General features: G+C 42.6%; 1 protein-coding gene across 6 annotated transcripts in view; it reads left to right on the plus strand.

Annotated features, from left to right (window-relative positions):
- The window catches only part of EIF2AK2 (eukaryotic translation initiation factor 2 alpha kinase 2), a 60,600-nt gene that overhangs the window by 26,519 nt on the left and 16,015 nt on the right, over positions 1–18,066 (plus strand). For all 6 annotated transcript variants that reach the window (XM_077958557.1, XM_077958556.1, XM_077958559.1 and 3 more), the window contains 4 exon segments: positions 6,172–6,294; positions 10,483–10,641; positions 12,626–12,821; positions 17,478–17,606. In XM_077958557.1, coding sequence (XP_077814683.1) covers positions 6,172–6,294; positions 10,483–10,641; positions 12,626–12,821; positions 17,478–17,606 — 607 coding nt within the window.

An 18,066-nucleotide genomic window follows, 5' to 3' on the forward strand; every position in this document is an offset into this window, starting at 1 on the left:
TGGGTCGTAGAGGTAGTTGGGAATGGTCTAATCGAAGCGCCTGACCAAAATACTGAGGGCTGTCCCTAAACCCCTGGGGGAGGACAGTCCAGGTGAGTTGTTGGGAGTAGCATGTATCAGCGTCAGTCCAAGTGAAAGCAAAAAGGTTTTGAGAGGAGGAATGTAGAATGATAGTAAAAGAAGGCATCTTTGAGGTCTAATGCAGAGAAATAGCTAGTGTTGGGAGGAATTTGCAATATGAGGGTACAGGGGTTTGGGACAACAGGATAAACAGGAACAATAGTGGAGTTGATTTGTTGCAAATCCTGAACCAGTCTATAGGAGCCATCTGGTTTTGTAACTGGGAGAATAGGAGTTTTGTGGGGAGAATGGGTGGGGATTAAAATATTGGCAGCTAGGCCAGGTGCAGTGGCTCACACCTGTAATCCCAGCACTTTAGGAGGCCAAGGCGGGTGGATCACCTGAGGTCAGGAGTTCGAGACCAGTCTGGCCAACATGGTGAAACCCCATCTCTACTGAAAATACAAAAATTAGTTGGGCATGGTAGCACACACCTATAGTCCCAGCTACTCGAGAGGCTGAGGTAGGAGAATTACTTGAACCTGGGAGGCAGAGGTTGCAGTGAGCCAAGATTGCGCCATTAAACTCCAGCCTGGGGGACAAGAGCAAGACTCCATCTCAAAAACATAAAATAAAATAATAAAATAAAATATTGGCAGCCAAAAGTTGGGAGATGATGGACTTGAGTCCCCATAATCCATTAGGGGATATTGTGGGACCACTGTTTGGCATTTAGGATCCTTCAGTGAAATTTGAATTGGACAATGGTGGGTAGCTAACATGGGGGAGTCAGTTTTCCATACTATGGGATTTAGAGGGCTGAGGAATTTGGGATTTAAGTCTGTTTGGATATGGAATGTCTGAGGAAGGGTTCTGTTCTTAAGATAATAATAAATAGAGGTAGCTTTGGTGTAGGGTTGATAAATGAATGATTCCTCCCAGTTTGTGTAGGATGTCCCTTCCTAGTAAAGGAGTGGGGGAATGAGGAATGACCAAGAAAGAGTGAGTAAGGGTGTCTCCCTGAAATGAGCAATATAGAGGCATTGTTTTGTATGGGGTTTCTTGTATGCCCTTCATGCCACCAATAGAAACAGATGAACATTCTAATGGACCTTGATATTCATTTAATACCAATAGACTTATCCCAGTATCCAAAAGAAAGGAAACAATCTTACCAGATACTATCCCAATTACCCTGGGTTTCGTGGACTCACTAGATGTGGGGGCGAAGGATCCCAAGTACCCTCAGTCTTCCGTTGTCAGCACTAGCAGTGAAGAGATTTCCTCCTGTGATGGTTGGGGGGCTTCATTATGAGCAGCATCTGAATGGGGAAGATGTCCCTGTTGAGGGCATTCCATCGTCCAGTGTCCACAAAGACTGCAAGTTGGGCATGGTTTGGTGGGAGGCCAGGGGTTAGGACAAGCCTTTGCCCAGTGTCCAGGGTTGCCTCATTGAAAACAGACTCCTGGAGAGGTGGGGGAGTTTCCCTTTGGGTTATTAGGAGGCTTTTGTGTAATTGACTTTTGGACAGTGGAGGCAAGCATCTGGTATTTTAAATGGAGATGTTTGTCTTCTTGAATTTTTTGTTCCTCATGTCTGTTGTTAAAGACCCAGAAGGTTGCATTTAGGAGCTCCTGCCAAGATGTCTGAGGACCCTCCTCTAATTTTTGTAATTTTTTGTGGATATCTGGGGTGGATTGGGAAATAAATTGGAGGTAGAGAAAAGTTTGACCTTCTCTAGATTCTGGATCCAAATTGGTATATTTTAGCATAGCTTCAATGAGGTGTGATAAGAAAAGGGCAGGGTTTTCCTGGTGCTCTTGTGTAATTTCTCTGAGCTTTTCAGAATTAACTGCCTTATAAGCATTTTTGTCCATGCCTGTGAGGAGACAGGTAATCATGTGGTCTCTTCACCTGATGCCATTGTCTCCCTGTTGGTAAGTCCAGTCTGGGCCTCTATAGGGGACTGCATCATTGGCCACTGGATTTTGTATAGGGGCTTGATTATGGAGTTCATCTGTGTGTGTTTCAGCTGACTGCCGGATGCGCTCTTTTTTGTCAGGGGTGAGGGTGGAGGTTAGAATTATATAAATGTCATGCCAAGTTAAATTAAAGGATTAGGTTATGTGCAGGAATTCCCTGTGATAGATTTTCAGAGAAAGATCCTAGACACTGTTCGATCTGTGACAAATCAGACGTGGAGAAAGGGGATATGAACACAAGCAATGCCTTCAACCCTAGCGCCTTCCCAGAGAGGGAGAATGGCAGAGGTGGTTTGACTGGCTGGAGTAGTGTTTGAATGGGTAATGAGTGGAGAACGATAAGGGTTGGGATTTGGCACTAAAGGCTGGGGGCAAGAGGGGCCAAAGAGATGGAGGGTTTGGATAGGCAAGAAATGGATGCAGGGGTTGAGAGTATGGAGGGAGTTCATCTGCAGGGTCAAAGGGGATTTCAGGGGAAGAGGTTTCAGAGGGAGGAGAGACCCAGGGAGGTTTTCATTAAGAAGAAGGATTTCACAAGGGGTGCAAGCTTGACATAAGGAGGTTTGGGATTTAAGGTAGAAGGAAACCTGAATATAGGGAACCTCTTGCCATTTGCCATTCCTGGTTATAAAGTTGTCAAGGTCCCTGAGAATTTGAAAGTCAAAGGTGTCGTTTTCAGGCCATCGGCTGTCATTATCTAATTTGTATTGGAGCGAGGCCATGTTGCAATGAAAAATTAAACACTTTGACTTTAGGTTCCCCCATAAGCCAAGTTTGGTGAGGTTGTGAAGGAGACAGTCCAGTGGGGAGGACATAGGAATGTGGAATTGTTTGGCACCCATGTGGACTGATAAGAGGAGGCCGAGAGTATCTGTTTTTGTTCTAGGCATCCCCAGACAAAAGACAGAGACCTGGAATCCTCTTTATAAAGAGGACGGTTAAGCTGAGAAGAAACTGAGCATCCCCAAGATTTCTTCAACTTAGTCTCACTGGTCCTCCAAGGACCAGGACGGCAGACCTGACTTTCCCAGGTACTGTGAGAAAGCTAGGAAAGGCAAATCTTACCAATTGGCTGGATTAGTGTCTGATGTTGGATGTTCTGGTTGGAATCAGTAAAGGGCCTCCTGGACTGGAGCTACATGAGGAAGAGAGAGAGAGAGAGAGAAGAGGGAGGAAGAATGGACAAGGGTTAGAGAGCAAAATACCTGTTGCAGGCAGTCAAGGTGGATTCCTGAGACCTGAGGGTTTTGAGAACCCACTGGAGAGTAGCCCCAGCCCAAGCCTCACAGTCCCCTTCAGATTAGTTATCCACCTCATGCAAATTGCTTGAAAAGTGAAGAGAGAGAAAAGACGTGACAGGTGGCCAGAGACCCTCAGGACCCAGGAGTTATCTTGGGACAAACTGACGCTGCCCACTGCTTCCTGGGTTGCAAGAGTTGAAGAAAGAAGAAGGAAACTTGAAAAGTGGCTGAACAGTCAAAGACAGGTTTATTTTAGAGAATAAACCTGAGAGGGGCTTCTGGATGATTTTGGTCAGGAACATTCTCTCTTACAGACTAAGGGTACTTAAGGATTTAGGGAGGGAGAGCTTATCACAGGTTCAGAATGTTTCTGGGTAGAGGAGAGTTTTATTGTGGGGTTGGAATGTCTGGTCAGAGGGGAGGTTATCTCAGGGTTGGCATGTCTCTGGTCGAAGGGGATTTATCTCAGGTTTGGAAGGTTTCTGGTCAGAGGTGTCATTTGTCGTTTATGGTCATGCTGACATTAGCCATTAGGCTGATGTTTTGGGGCTGGATTTAGGCAGTTTTTAATCAAGGGGAACTTAAAATAGCGGTGCTTGTCCAAGATGGCAATGCTCCTGTTCTGTCAAAGATGGAATTGTGAAATAGAATTTGTTTGAAGATACATTTGTTCATTCAACAGAAGTTTCTTGAGGGCCCATTATAAGGCTAAATTATATTTCCACCTGAACAGTTTAATTGACGTTGCACTATCTGGCCCACAGTGGATCATGGCTCTTGGAGAAGTAATATTTAGACAGATCCAAATTGAATGTGGTAATTGTAGATTTTTGTGATGCTTATGTGGACTTCTCTGACATCTGTATAAGTTATTAATATTGAAAACAAGTACTCCTATAAATCAGTGATTGAAAAAAATACTTCTGCAGGAATTAGAATTGATCCACTTGAATCTGTTTTCTACTTTCTAGCTCCATACCAGATTTCACTTGAAAAAAATGTCTGCTCTGCTATAGACAGTATGTTTGGATTTAAAATGAAATGTCTGAAACAATGGAGGTCTGTTTGCATCGGGGGGCATTGAATATAAAAGTTTAGAAAACAATACAGAATCAAATATTTATTAAGCACTCGATATAGAATTGGCACTGTGCTGGGCATCAGGTTTATGGTAGGAACAAATAAAATGGACCCTGTTGTCATGGAGTTTCATGGGGATGACCAACTTTAAATAAATAATTACATGAGTAGGCCAAGCACAGTGGCTCATGCCTGTAATCCCAGCACTTTGGGAGGCTGAGGTGGACGGGTCACTTGAGGTTAGGAGTTTGAGACCAGCCTGGCCAACATGGTGAAACCCCGTCTCTACTAAAAATACAAAAATTAGCAGATGTTGTGGCACACACCTGTAGTCTCAGCTACTTTGGAGGCTGAGGCAGGAGAATTGCTTGAATCCAGAGGGCAGAGATTGCAATAAACGGAGATCGCACCACTGTATTCCAGCCTGGGTGACAGAGCAAGATCCTGTTTCAAAAAAAGAAAAAAAAAATCTGCAGGAACAAACTATGGTCAGAGCTGTGAAGGGAAAGCAATGGCATGGAGAGAAATGAAAGCAGGGGTGAGGCGAGGTTTCTCTGGGGTCACAATTGTGGGGAGGCCTAAAGGATGAGTGGGCACAGAGCAGTGGGTGCTAGGTGGAAGGAAGGACATGTGAGAAGGTGAAAGTGGAAAAGGTGATGTCAAAGTTCGAGAACAGTCAGAAGAGCATGTGCTTTGAGTGCAATGAGCAGGGGCACAGTGCCTTGAGATGAGGGTGCTGAGGAGACAGGGTCCTCCTCATCTGGCACCTTATAGCCCGTTTAAGGGCTTTTTGTTTTTGTCAAATGCAAAGGTTGGCTATTGGAGAGTTTCGGCAACAGAGAGACATAGCTAGACTCAGTTTTCATCCCTCTGGTTGCTGTGTGGGTCATAGATTGGAGTAGGGGAAGAGAGGAAGTGGGGATCCAGTTAACAAGCTACTGCCATGGCCTAGTGGAAGCATGGACTGGGGTGAAGATGTTGGAGGCAGAGGAAAGTGGGCAGATACCAGCAATGTGTTTTGGAGGTAGAATTGACAGGTCTTAATTATGGAACGCGAAGCTTGAGGGAGAAGGGAAAACCAAGTAGAAACCTAGGCAGGCTTAGAGCATATGCCCATTTCTCTTATAACAGCTTGATGATGTTAGCTGTGGAGCACCATATAGCAATTCCTTTGAACATTTTGTGTTTGTGATAGGATTTTTATCATGGCTTTTTTTTTCTGTTTTTTTTTGTTGTTGTTGTTTTGTTTTGTTTTTGTTTTTTTTGAGAAGGAGTTTCGCTCTTGTCGCCTAGGCTAGAGCACAGAAGTGTGATCTTGGCTCACTGCAACCTCTACCTCCCAGGTTTGAGCGATTCTCCTGCCTCAGCCTCCTGAGTAGCTGGGATTACAGGTGCTTGCCACCACACCTGGCTAATTTTTGTATATTTAGTAGAGACGGGGTTTCACCATGTTGGCCAGGCTGGTCTTGAACTCCTGACTTCAGGTGATCCACCCGCCTTGGCCTACCAAAGTGCTGGGATTACAGGCATGAGCCAATGTACCCGGCCTTATCATGGCTTTTGAAAAGCCAGGAGTTCACTGTGACTGCCAGGGGAGATATGCTGTGTTGGACTCGCCCTGGGAGGAGTGAGAGGACTACTCTTTGTGAGTCAAGAGTTTCTGCCAAGTGGATCTTTCTTATTCAGAAGGAGAGAGTCATAGTTGTTATACTGTCCGTTTCACAAGTGACATTAAAGGGAAAGGAGTGGGGAGGCGAGGAAGGGCTGAGCATAAAATGTCAAAATAACCGTGGTTTTTATCTTTAAGGTTTAGCACGGATTTTAAAGAAATAGAATTCATTAGCGTGGGTGGATTTGGCCAAGTTTTCAAAGCAAAACACAGAATTGACGGAAAGACTTACGTTATTAAACGTGTTAAATATAATAGCAAGTAAGTAGTAAATGTTTAAATTTTTTGAATGGCAAGATATGCTGAATCTGCACTATTTCTTTTTATGCTTCTCTCTTCTTTATTAGGATATCATTTATTTCTTTCTCATACTCATTAAACATTTCATTCTACCAAGAGGAGTTTGGCTTACTCCAAGATGATATCACTTTACTGTGGTTATTTCAATAAAAATGGTATACCATTGATCATCCTTTCGGTGCTATCTTCAGAACTAAAGCTGTAGAGTCATTTGCTTTAAAGTGGCATGCAAATTCATGAAACGCGCCATATTTTAAAAACTGTGGCACCAAATAGAACCTTCATTACCCACAAAAAAAGGTGATCTTTGAGATGTTCTAGTCTTACCTCCCTATTTTACAGGTGAGGAGACTAAGATCCAGAGATGTAAAGTGATTTTGTCTAAGATAAAAGCTAGATGGTAATTGTTCTCTGGTTGTCTGTTATTGTATAAGGCACTGCTCCAAAATGCAGTGGCTTAAAAACAGCAATTTATTGTTATCTCTGATGGTTTCATGGGTTGATTGTGCTCATCTGGACAATTCTCACTTGGGGTCTCAGAGGCATTTGCAGTCAGTAGTCAACTGAAACCTTGACTACAGCCTATCCTAGGCTGGATATCCAAGCTAGCTAGCAGTTGACACTGGCTGTGGGCTGGAAGTTCAGATGGGACTGTGAACCAGAATACCTCCACATGCCCTCTCTGTGGGGACTGGGCTTCTTACAACTTAGTGGCTGAGTTCCAAGAACTATTGTCCCCAGAACAAGTCATCCAAGAGACCAGGAGTGAATGGCAAGGCTTCTTTTGACCTAGTCAGAAGAGTTCCAGAACATCACTACCATTAAGTTATATTGGTTAAACAAGTCACTGGAGCCAGCTTAGATTCAAGGTGGGGGAGGTGGCAAATAGGCTCTACCCATTAATTTAAGGAGTGGAAGCATGTATGGGAGGATAAATAATTGATCAAGATTATCTTTGGACATGATCTCCTATGTAATCAGATTGGGATTTAGAACTCATCCCCTGGAATGACAATTCAATGTGTTCCCACTGTAACCCACTGCTTCCAACATTTGTTTTCTGTATTATCTGCCCTCTCACTCCCACTGGATAGCAGAACTCCTTCAGGAAGGAAAACAAATAGAAAGGAGGTCTTAAATCACATGGTCACCAATTCACCAATCTTGCTTGTTGCACTCTGGCAATTGTTACTATGTGTAGCTTGGCCAGACCAATCTGATCCCTCAAAGACTAGCAAAGGAGATGGGAAAGGGATCTGGGCTAAGAAAAATGATATGTGCAAAGGAGAAGTAGGTGTGGAGTGCTGGATGTTCTTAGCCTAGTTAAACAAACCTATTTCTTCTCTCATGGACGATGCCTTGCATTTGAAGTAGGATCATTCCTACTATGTTCATTGTTTTATTTAACAAGAATGAAGGACAGCTGTACTGTTATTCTTTCCATTAGATAGCAATTTTTAAAAATGGTAATAATATCCCAGCTACTTGGGAGACTGAGGTGGGAAGATTGCTTGAGGCCAGGAATTTGAGACCAGCCTGAGCCACATAGTGAGACCCAGTGTCAAAAAAGAAAAGAAAAAACAATGAGGGCTGGGCATGGTGGCTCACACCTGTAATCCCAGCACTTTGGGAGGCTAAGGTGGGCAGATTACTTGTGGTCAGGAGTGTAAGACCAGTCTGGCCAACATGGTGAAACCCTGTCTCTACAAAAATACAAAAATTAGCCAGGCGTGGTGCCACACACCTGTAATCCCAGCTGCTTGGGAGGCTAAGGCAGGAGAATTGCTTGAACCCGGGAGGTGGAGCTTGCAGTGAGCTGAGATCACACCACTGCACTCCCGCATGGGCAACAGAGTGAGATTCCATCTCAAAAAAAAAAAAAACAGATAATTATGTTGATGAAGGGCCAGTATCTTGGCCATTTCTAGTAGTTTATACATTGGTACAACTACTAGAAATATATATATATATATATATATATTTTTTTTTTTTTTTTTTTTTGAGGCAGAGTCTCACTCTGTCGCCCAGGCTAGAGTACAGTGGTGCATTCTCGGCTCACTGCAACCTCTGTCTCCCGGGTTCAAGCAATTCTTTGCCTCAGCCTCCCAAGTAGCTGGGATTACAGGTGCCCAGCACCATGCCTGGCTAATTTTTGTGTTTTTAGTAGAGACAGGGTATCGCCATGTTGGCCAGATGGTCTCGACCTCTTAACCTTGTGATCTGCCTGCCTTGGACTCCCAAAATGCTGGGATTACAGGCGTGAGCCACCACACCTGGCCCAGCCAGTTATTTTTAATGGCTGCAAAATAGCCATTGATCAGGGGACAGAAAAAAATATATTTACTCATTTCTTTACTGCCGAATATTTTGTTTGTTCTAATTTTTCATTGTTAATTGAATGACACCATGATTTATATCTTCTTGGATATAAATCCATAATTTGAGTAACATTCTTTTTTTTTTTTTCTTTTTTTGGAGATAGAGTCTCACTCTGTCACCCAGGCTGTAGTGCAGTGGTGTGTTCATGGCTGGGCGCAGTGGCTCATGCCTGTAATCCCAGCACTTTGAGAGGCCAAGGCTGGCAGATCACTTGAGGTCAGGAGTACAAGACCAACCTGGGCAACATGGCAAAACCCTGTCTCTACAAAAAAAATATAAAAACTAGCCAAGTGTGGTGGTGTGTGCCTGTGGTCGTAGCTACTTGGGAGACTGAGGTGGGAGGATCGCTTGAGCCATAGGGGTGCAGGTTGCAATGAGCCAGGATCACCACTGCACTCCAGCCTGGGTGACAGAGTGAGACCCTGTCTTAAAAAAAAAAAAAAAAAAAGAAAGAATCTAAAATAATAACAGATTATTTTAGGATTGTCAAAGTATCAGTATTTTTTTTTTATTTTTGCAAATTTTATGTCATATAGTTTAGAACTTCTTGTGTTAAAAAATAAAATTGTAAAATGTTTGATTATCCTTCCTCGTCTTTGAAATCTCCAATTTATTTACTGCATTTAGCATGAAATTGTCTTAGGTCTTGGCAACACATCCCTATAAAGCCTCCCACCATCTCACTTTCTCTGCATAAGTTATCCTCTTTGTGTATATTTGCCACACATTGAAAATCCTGAATTAGGTACTTCACGCTGCCTGTGTTACTTAGCCTTGCTGCCTCAACGTGATTTGCTTGTGAAATCCAAAGATTTTAACACAAGTCTAAGCAAAACATAATGTATGATTTAGCTATGAAAAATTGCATCAGCTGGGTCCAGTGGCTCATGCTTGCAATCCCAGCACTTTGGGAGGCTGAGGCGAGTGGATTGCTGGAGCCCAGGAGTTTGAGACCAGCATGGGCAGCATGGCAAAACCCCATCTCTACAGAAAATAGAAAAAATTAGATGGGTCTGGTGGTGTGCTCCTGTGGTCCCAGCTACTCAGGAGACTGAGGTGGGAGGACTGCTTGAGGATAAGAGGCTGAGGCTGCAATGAGCCAAGGTCGTGCCACTGCACTCCAACGTGGGTGACAGAGCAAGACCCCATCTCAATAAAATTAATTAATTAATTAATTAAAATGGCATCACTGGCATTTCAAGAGTGCTAAAGAAGATTTTTAAATTCTCTGATGTTTGGCATTAAGTCGCTGCCTTTTATTTATTTATTTTGAGACACAGTCTTGCTCTGTCACCCAGGTTGGAGTGCAGTGGTGTGATCTTGACTCACTGCAACCTCCGCCTCCCGGGTTCAAGGTTCTTCTGCCTCAGCCTCCCAAGCTGGGATTACAGACGTGCACCACTGTGCCCAGCTAATTTTTTTGTATTTTTAATAGAGATGGGTTTCACCATGCTGGTCAGGCTGATCTTGAACTCCTGACCTCGTGATCCACCCACCTTGGCCTCCCAAAGTGCTGGGATTACAGGCATGAACCACTGTGCCCAGATGCTGCCTTTTAGTTTATCTTGAGAGTGAGAACAGCTATGTTTTTTTTTGCAGTATGTTCACTTTTTCCTTTTGAATGTCCTGGCTTCCATTCTAAAACTGTGTGAGAACCACAGCAATGGTTTAATAAAGGAATGTAGACGGTTGTCTGTTACATGAGGTGTTTTGTGGTTGTTATGTGGGATGTACACTGACACTGCCATGTTCCCTGTTCCTTTTAACTAGGAAGGCAGAGCGTGAAGTAAAAGCATTGGCAAAACTTGATCATGTAAATATTGTTCACTACAATGGCTGTTGGGATGGACTTGATTATGATCCTGAGATCAGTGCTTATGAGCCTGAGAGCACTGATTTTGATCCTGAGAACCAAAAAAATAGTTTAAGGTAACTAAAAACAAATTCTCATAGCCATAATAGGATGGAAGGAAATTGTTATTTACTATGTGTGGGCCACTGGATAAGGCCATTAATTATCACAATTAATAATCGCAATTCCCTCTGAGAGACACTGTTATCTCTCCGTTCCACAGGTAAGGACAAAGTGAAAATCTCTTTCTTGTTCCTCCTCTTGCTGCACACTTGCTCTCATAACCCTTTGTTACATCCTCACCTGTCTTCAAAATCTCAGGTTCGGCTTTCCTGACTCCATTGTTTAATGGAGAGCCTTGTTCACGTGCCAGCTTCAGTGCAGGCTGTAGTGTAGTCTTGTGAAGAGAGTTTTAACATATAGATGCTGCATCTGGGGGCTCCTTCCTCAGCTACCACACTTTTCTGTCCTTTCTTAGGCTGTGATTGGTGTGGTGCAGTGAAAGGTTCTCTTTGGAATGTAACTATACCACTTATGCTGGGGCGGGGGGGTGGGCAGTGAAAATATTTTTAAGACCACAAAGTGAGATGGGGGCACCCTCATGTTTCATGTCAGTTAAGCCACTGCCAAACAACTGGAGATCCTAAAGAGCTGGCGTCTGTCTTTGAAAGTCACCCAACCTATTCTGGGAACAGTCCTCTCACTAAAATCCTGAGGCCAATGGGGTCCTGTTCATTCATTTTCTCCTGGCCCACCTCCATCTCCATGTCGTGTAACTGAGAACTTTACCATCAGTTCAGGAGTTACTGACCATCAGCCTACAGGACTTTAGTTTTCAGCAAATTCTTGGCTACCTCTTCCTGTTTTCAAGCCAACGTATATACAAAGAATATAAATGAATATTGAGGCTAACTTAATTCAGAAAAAAAAAAAAAACATGGTTAGCAAAAAAAAAAAAAGAAAGAAATCAATCCTCCAATTTATATCTCTTAGTAATTTGTTGGCACTTCTCCTAGAGTAGTACCTTTCCTATTGTTTTAGGTTTGCTTTCTCTTTACTCTGTCCTATTAAACTATTATCCCCATGATGGCAAGGATAGTGTCTAACTCATTTTCTCATCTCTAGGTGCTTTTCATGATCAGTAGATGGAGGGTGAATTAAAAGGTTTCAAAATTACTTTATATAATAATGAAATTTAGTTTCCTGCAACTCTATTGTATTCGTGTTCCTATTTCTATCTGTTAGCAAAGGTGATTGCAGATCTTCAGCAATAAAGAATGGGTGGCTCGAATGCAGTGGCGAAATCTTGGTTCACTGCAAGCTCCGCCTCCTGGGTTCACGCCATTCTCCTGCCTCAGCCTCCCGAGTAGCTGGGACTACAGGCGCCCGCCACTACACCGGGCTAATTTTTTGTATTTTTTAGTAGAGACGGGGTTTCACCGTGTTAACCAGGATGGTCTCGATCTCCTGACCTCATGATCCACCAGCCTCGGCCTCCCAAAGTGCTGGGATTACAGGCATGAACCACTGTGCCCGGCATCTTCTTTTTTCTTTTTGAGACAGAGTCTTACTCTGTCGCTCATGCCAGAGCTCAATGGCGCGATCTCAGCTCACTGCAACCTCTGCCTTCTGGGTTCAAATGACTCTTGTGCCTCATCCTCCTGAGTAGCTGAGACTACAGGTGCCATGCTACCACACCCAGCTAATTTTTGTATTTTTAGTAGAGATGGGGTTTTGCTCTGCTGCCCAGGCTGATCTCAAACTCCTGAGCTCAAGCAATCCACCAGTCTCGGCCTCCCAAAGTGCTAGGATTATAGGTGTGAGCCACCGTGCCCGGCCCGGCTCATATTTTATAAATTAGCTAAACAAATAAAGCTCTGGACATCTGGGAACTTATGATTGAAATAAGAAATGGCCTATTATATTTTGATTCAAATTTGTTTATTGTATTTAGATTTCTATTTTGAGACATGTTTTGGGGTTCTTAAGATAAGGTATAAGCTTTTAAAAAGTTATGTATTTTTTATAAATTTATATTTATTGTTACTTTTAACATACTAGGAATTTTATACCCAGATCAAAGACTAAGTGCCTTTTCATCCAAATGGAATTCTGTGAAGACGGGACATTGGAGGACTGGCTTGATCGTAGAAAAGGCAAGGAACTAGACAAAGTTTTGGCTTTGGAACTCTTTGAACAAATAACAAAAGGGTTGGATTATATACATTCAAAAAATATAATTCATAGAGATCTTAAGGTAAGTGGAAAAATGTACTTTATTAATTGATACATATATATATATATATAAAATTTAGTAATTTTAAAATATATCTTCTCAGCAGGGCACAGTGACTCACGCCTGTAATCCCAGCACTTTGGGAGGCTGAGGCAGGCAGATTACCTGAGGTCATGAATTTGAAACCAGCCTAGCCAACATGGTGAAACTCTGTCTCTACTAAAAATACAAAAATTAGCTGGGCATGATGGTGTGCACCTGTAATCCCAGCTACTCGGGAGGCTGAGGCAGGAGAATCACTTGAACCTGGGAGGGGAGGTTGCAGTGAGCCAAGATTGCTCCACCGCACTCCAGCCTAAGTGAAGAGTAAGACTTGTCTCAAAAAAAAAAAAAAAATAAATAAATAAATAAATAAATAAATATGTGTGTGTGTGTGTGTATACACACACATATATATATACACACACACACATATATATACACACACATATATATATATACACACACACACATAAAATAAGATAGATATATTTTTTCTCTAGTTTTAGAATAGTGGTTGGTTGGTAGTTACGAGAAAATGATATCTGAACATTTGCATGCAAATGATTACTGTGACTGGCACAGCCAACTGACTGCTCTGTCCCTGCTCCTCCTGCCTCCTCTAAGTGACTCAGGCTTATTCGAGAGGCAGAGGGGACTCTGCTGACTGTGGCTTTAGGACTATGATTCCCTAATCTCTCAGTCATTACTCTTGAGGGCTGTCACAGCTACTGGGTCCAGAGTCTAATATTGTCTTGGTTAAACATTTCGACCCCATGATTGGAAAGTTGCAGTAATTCCAGACTGGGAAAGTGTATCATCCCTTAGTATTTTCATTTTCCTCTGGCTTTTATGGTCTGGACAAGGAGTTTCCCTATTTTTACTTCTCATCAAAATGACAGAAGGTAAGAGGCAGAGCAGCCCTTCACAGCCTTTCTTCCATTCCCTATTCCCTGTGACTTGCCTAGCCTGTCACAAGCTGGCCATCCTGAATCCTGTCCCTGGACCTTTGCTCATGCTCTTCTCTCTTATGGAATATACACTTCTGCCTGTCCCCTTTGCTTATAATTCCTTTACTGAGCCTTTCCTGATCACTCTGGAACTGCCTTTTCCTGTTCTAGGCAGAAGTACCTCATTTATGTGACTAACTGCTTACCCCACCCCTCTAAAACAGCCAGGAATAAGGAATGAAACAAAAAATTCCTTGAGAGAAATAAGTGCCCATATATACAGTTGTTATTGGGCTCAGATAGGAATGAGTAGTCCTTAAAAGGTATTACTTCCGTGGTCTGCCCAGGGGCTGGATGTCTGATGCATTGGTGTTTTGAGTCTGCCTGGTTCCAGTATGTCTATTCTACAATACCTGAAGTTATTATTTGAAGTTGGAGCATTGTCAGGACTATTTAAAAAGGATAAATGTAGAGTTGGTCATGCTTTCACTTTGGGATAAATCATACATATAGTTAAATAACAAATAAGCACAATTATTTCTATATACAATAATTTGCAAATAAATGCAGAAGTGTAGGCATTACGTTCCTTGTCCTCAGAATGAATTAGCAAAATTCTGACTGGCGCCTACCCACTTACCTACCAATTATGCCCTGCACTGTATGTACCCTGTGTCATGGACTGATCTTTTCTTGTGTATATTTGCAGAGAATTTTTGCTCTTGCTGCGGTTGCTCAAGGGTCAGACTTTATTATTATTCTTAAATTTTTAATTTTTTTTTTTTTTTTTGACACAAGGTCTTGCTCTTTTGCCCAGGCTAGAGTGCAGTGGCACGATCACGGCTCGTTATAGCCTTGACCTCCTGGACTCAAACAGTCCTCCCACCTCAACCTCCTGAGTAGCTGGGACCACAAGTGTGCACCACCACACCTGGCTAATTTTTTTGTGTTTTTGTAGAGACAGGGTCTCACCATGTTGCCGAGGCCAGTCTCAAACTTTTAGACTCAAAGCGATCGTCCTGCCTCAGCCTCCGAAAGTGCTGGCTTTCCAGGTGTGCTCCACTGCACCCGGCCTGAAGCTTTGATATTGAGACTTCTTTCATCTTCTATAACTTTTCTAGCTCTCACTACTACAGTTGTTGATTTATCTCCTTTAAGAAAAGATACAATGAAGATGTACACCTTTTGGGTTATTCTTTGCAAAACAGTAGCTGTAGGTAGTTTTGCCAGGAAATGGTCTTTACCCAATGCGGCCCCTCTTACAAAAGTCTCCAAGTGTTTAACCACTTTCTGTTGGAATCTTAGGAACTAGACCAAAGGCACTGAGAAGGGACATAGGGGTTTCTGGAGTGAGGACTTCTTATCCAAGGCTGCTTCTCTCTAAAATGTTCAGTCTCCTAAAGCCCAGGCTCTGGTCATCTTCAGCCTGAGCATCAGCCTGTTCCTGTGCCTCCTATGTGAAGTTTGTACCCCTTTTTATGCTCTACAACCCTATATTTTGTCTAGTCATATTATAACTGATTAGACAAAATGTGACATTATTGTTTTTATTTATTTTGTTTTTTGTTTTTTTGAGACAAGGTCTTGCTCTGTTTGTTGCCTAGGCAGGAGGGCAGTTGCATGATCTCAGCTCGCTGCAGCCTCAACCTCCTAGGCTCAAGCAATCCTCCAACCTCAGCCCCCCACATAGCTGGGACTACAGGCACAGGCTACCAAGCCGGGCTATTTTTTGATATTTTGTAGAGACAGGATTTCGCCATGTTGCCCAGGCAAGTCTTGAACTCCTGAGCTCAAGTGATCTGCCAACCTTGGCCTCCCAAAGTGTTGGGATTGTAGACATGAGTGGCAGTGGAGTGATCTCAGCTCACTGCAACTTCTGTCTCCCGGGTTCAAGCAATTCTCCTGCCTCAGCCTCCCGAGTAGCTGGGATTCCAGGCCACCACACCTGGCTAAGTTTTTGTATTTTTAGTAGAGACAGAGTTTCACCATGTTGGCAAGGTTGGCCTTGAACTTCCGGGCTCATGCGATCTGCCCGCTTCAGCCTCCCAAAGTGCTGGGATTACAAGCATGAGTCACTTCGCCTGGCCTACTTTTTCTTTTTAATGAACTATAAAAAGTGATCTGATATTTTTACTAGATAGCCTCATCCAGCTTAGATATTTACATGGCTTCATACATTCAATTTTCTCTTTCTTAGAGTCAGGTGATAGCCTTATGTGGGACTAGCAGTTCCACTTGCAATCCCAGCATATTCTTACACTGCAACTTGAACATAGCATAGGAATATTTTCTCTCCACATCCACCTCACATCTGTCTACAGCTTTCCATCTGTATTATTGGTGTTAGGCTCCAATCAGACTGTTAATTGAATTCTAATCCAACTGCTAATTGCTGCATGAGCCATCATCTCAGGCTGGCTTCTCAGAAGCTCCTCCTTCAGCCTTCCCTGGGCTTGTGGTCTCTTCCCTCTCAGGTACTTACTAGGTAGACCCTCTCATAAGTGCATTATCCCATAGAGTCTGTGTGTATAGCCTAACATTGTACTAAAAGTCCAGCCTTTTCAAAAATAGCAAAATATTGATTTTCTCATCAACTACCTTCCTGTTTTTATGGTCTTTAGAATATTGGTCAGTATACTGGGTGTGGTGGCCTGTGGTCCCAGCTACTTGGGAGGCTGAGGTGGGAGGATCGCTTGAGCCGAGGAAGTTGAGGCTGCAGTGAGCCATGATCATGCCACTGCAATCCATCCTGGATGACAAAATGAGACCCCATCTCAAAAACAAACAAAAAGAATATTGGTCAGTACCTCCTATGACCTGGGCATGGTAGCTCATGCCTATAATCTTAGTACTTTGGGAGGCCGAGGTGAGCGGATTACTTGAGGTCAGGAGTTTGAGACCAGCCTGGCCAACATGGCAAAAACCCATCTCTGCTAAAAATACAAAAAAATTAGCCAAGCATTGTGGCACATGCCTGTAATCCCAACTCCTCGAGAGGCTGAGGCGGGAGAACTGCTTGCACCCAGGAAGCAGAGGTTGTGGTGAGCCGAGATCATGCCGCTGCACTCCAGCCTGGGCAACAGAGTGAGACTCCATCTTACAAAACCAAACAAAACCCCTCCTGTAAAGCCGTGGAGTCAGAATGACCACTTCTATTCTGTTCTTCCTTTAAAAAACAAAAAATCTGCTTAAAGAATTGCATGGATAAAAATATTTCAGAGCTAGTTATTAGCTTCCAATAAACTTGGTATGCCTTCACGGTAGAAGGGATATGTTTGTTAAGAAGTTGTCAGAGGCTTGGAGAAAAGACCCCCAGAAGAAATTCTGCACAGGTTAATTCTGCAGTATTGTTGGGAATAGAACCATTCCGAGAATCTCAAAGTTGGAAGGGGTCTTAAGGATGTCTACTTCAGTCCCTATCAGATCGTGGACTCATATTTGCAACATTTCCTCTAGTGGTTGTTCAGCCCTATCTTGGGATGGGGAACCGTCTAACTCCCATTCTTTGGACAACACTATTAGGATATTAGGATATTTTAAAGCTAATCTTTAGGTTATTTCCACCCTATAGTCCTGGATCTTTTCCCTTGGACCATGCAGAGTGAATCCACCTTTCTATGTATAATGAAGACATGTGGTAATAGTATGTCAAGTTGGTACATGTAAGTTAAATTTTTTTTTTTCATAGCCAAGTAATATATTCTTAGTAGATACAAAACAAATAAAGATTGGAGACTTCGGACTTGCAACATCTCTGAAAAATGATGTAAAGCGAACAAGCAATACGGGAACTTTGCGATACATGAGCCCAGAACAGGTAAGTCTCTTTCCTGTCTCTCTATATTTTACTTATTTTATTTTAAAAATTATAAAAAGAGTAGACACTTCTTATATAATTAAAACAGTCCAGAAGTATATACTGAAAATTTCCCTCACCATTCTCTTCCACCCTTATCCTTCTCATCAGTTTATTCTTTATCCTTTTAGATAATTTTTTGAGTTATAAAAACATACAAACACAAATATACACCCAGACTTCTTTTTTACATAAACATTTATGTGCATACATTTTTTCAAGGACTTATTTTGTTATTTTGTGACTATATAGCATAATCTCTCCATATTAGTTCAAATAGATCTGCCACATTCTTTTCTTAGCAACTGTATTGTATTTCAAAATATAGAGATACCATAATTTAACTCTTTTTAAAATTTAATCGTATTTTTTTGTTCTTATTTTGTTTTAGAGACAAGGTCTTGCTCTGTCACCCAGGCTG

The sequence above is a fragment of the Macaca mulatta genome, chromosome 13 (genome assembly GCF_049350105.2).
Source record: "Macaca mulatta isolate MMU2019108-1 chromosome 13, T2T-MMU8v2.0, whole genome shotgun sequence".
Lineage (NCBI taxonomy): Eukaryota > Metazoa > Chordata > Mammalia > Primates > Cercopithecidae > Macaca > Macaca mulatta.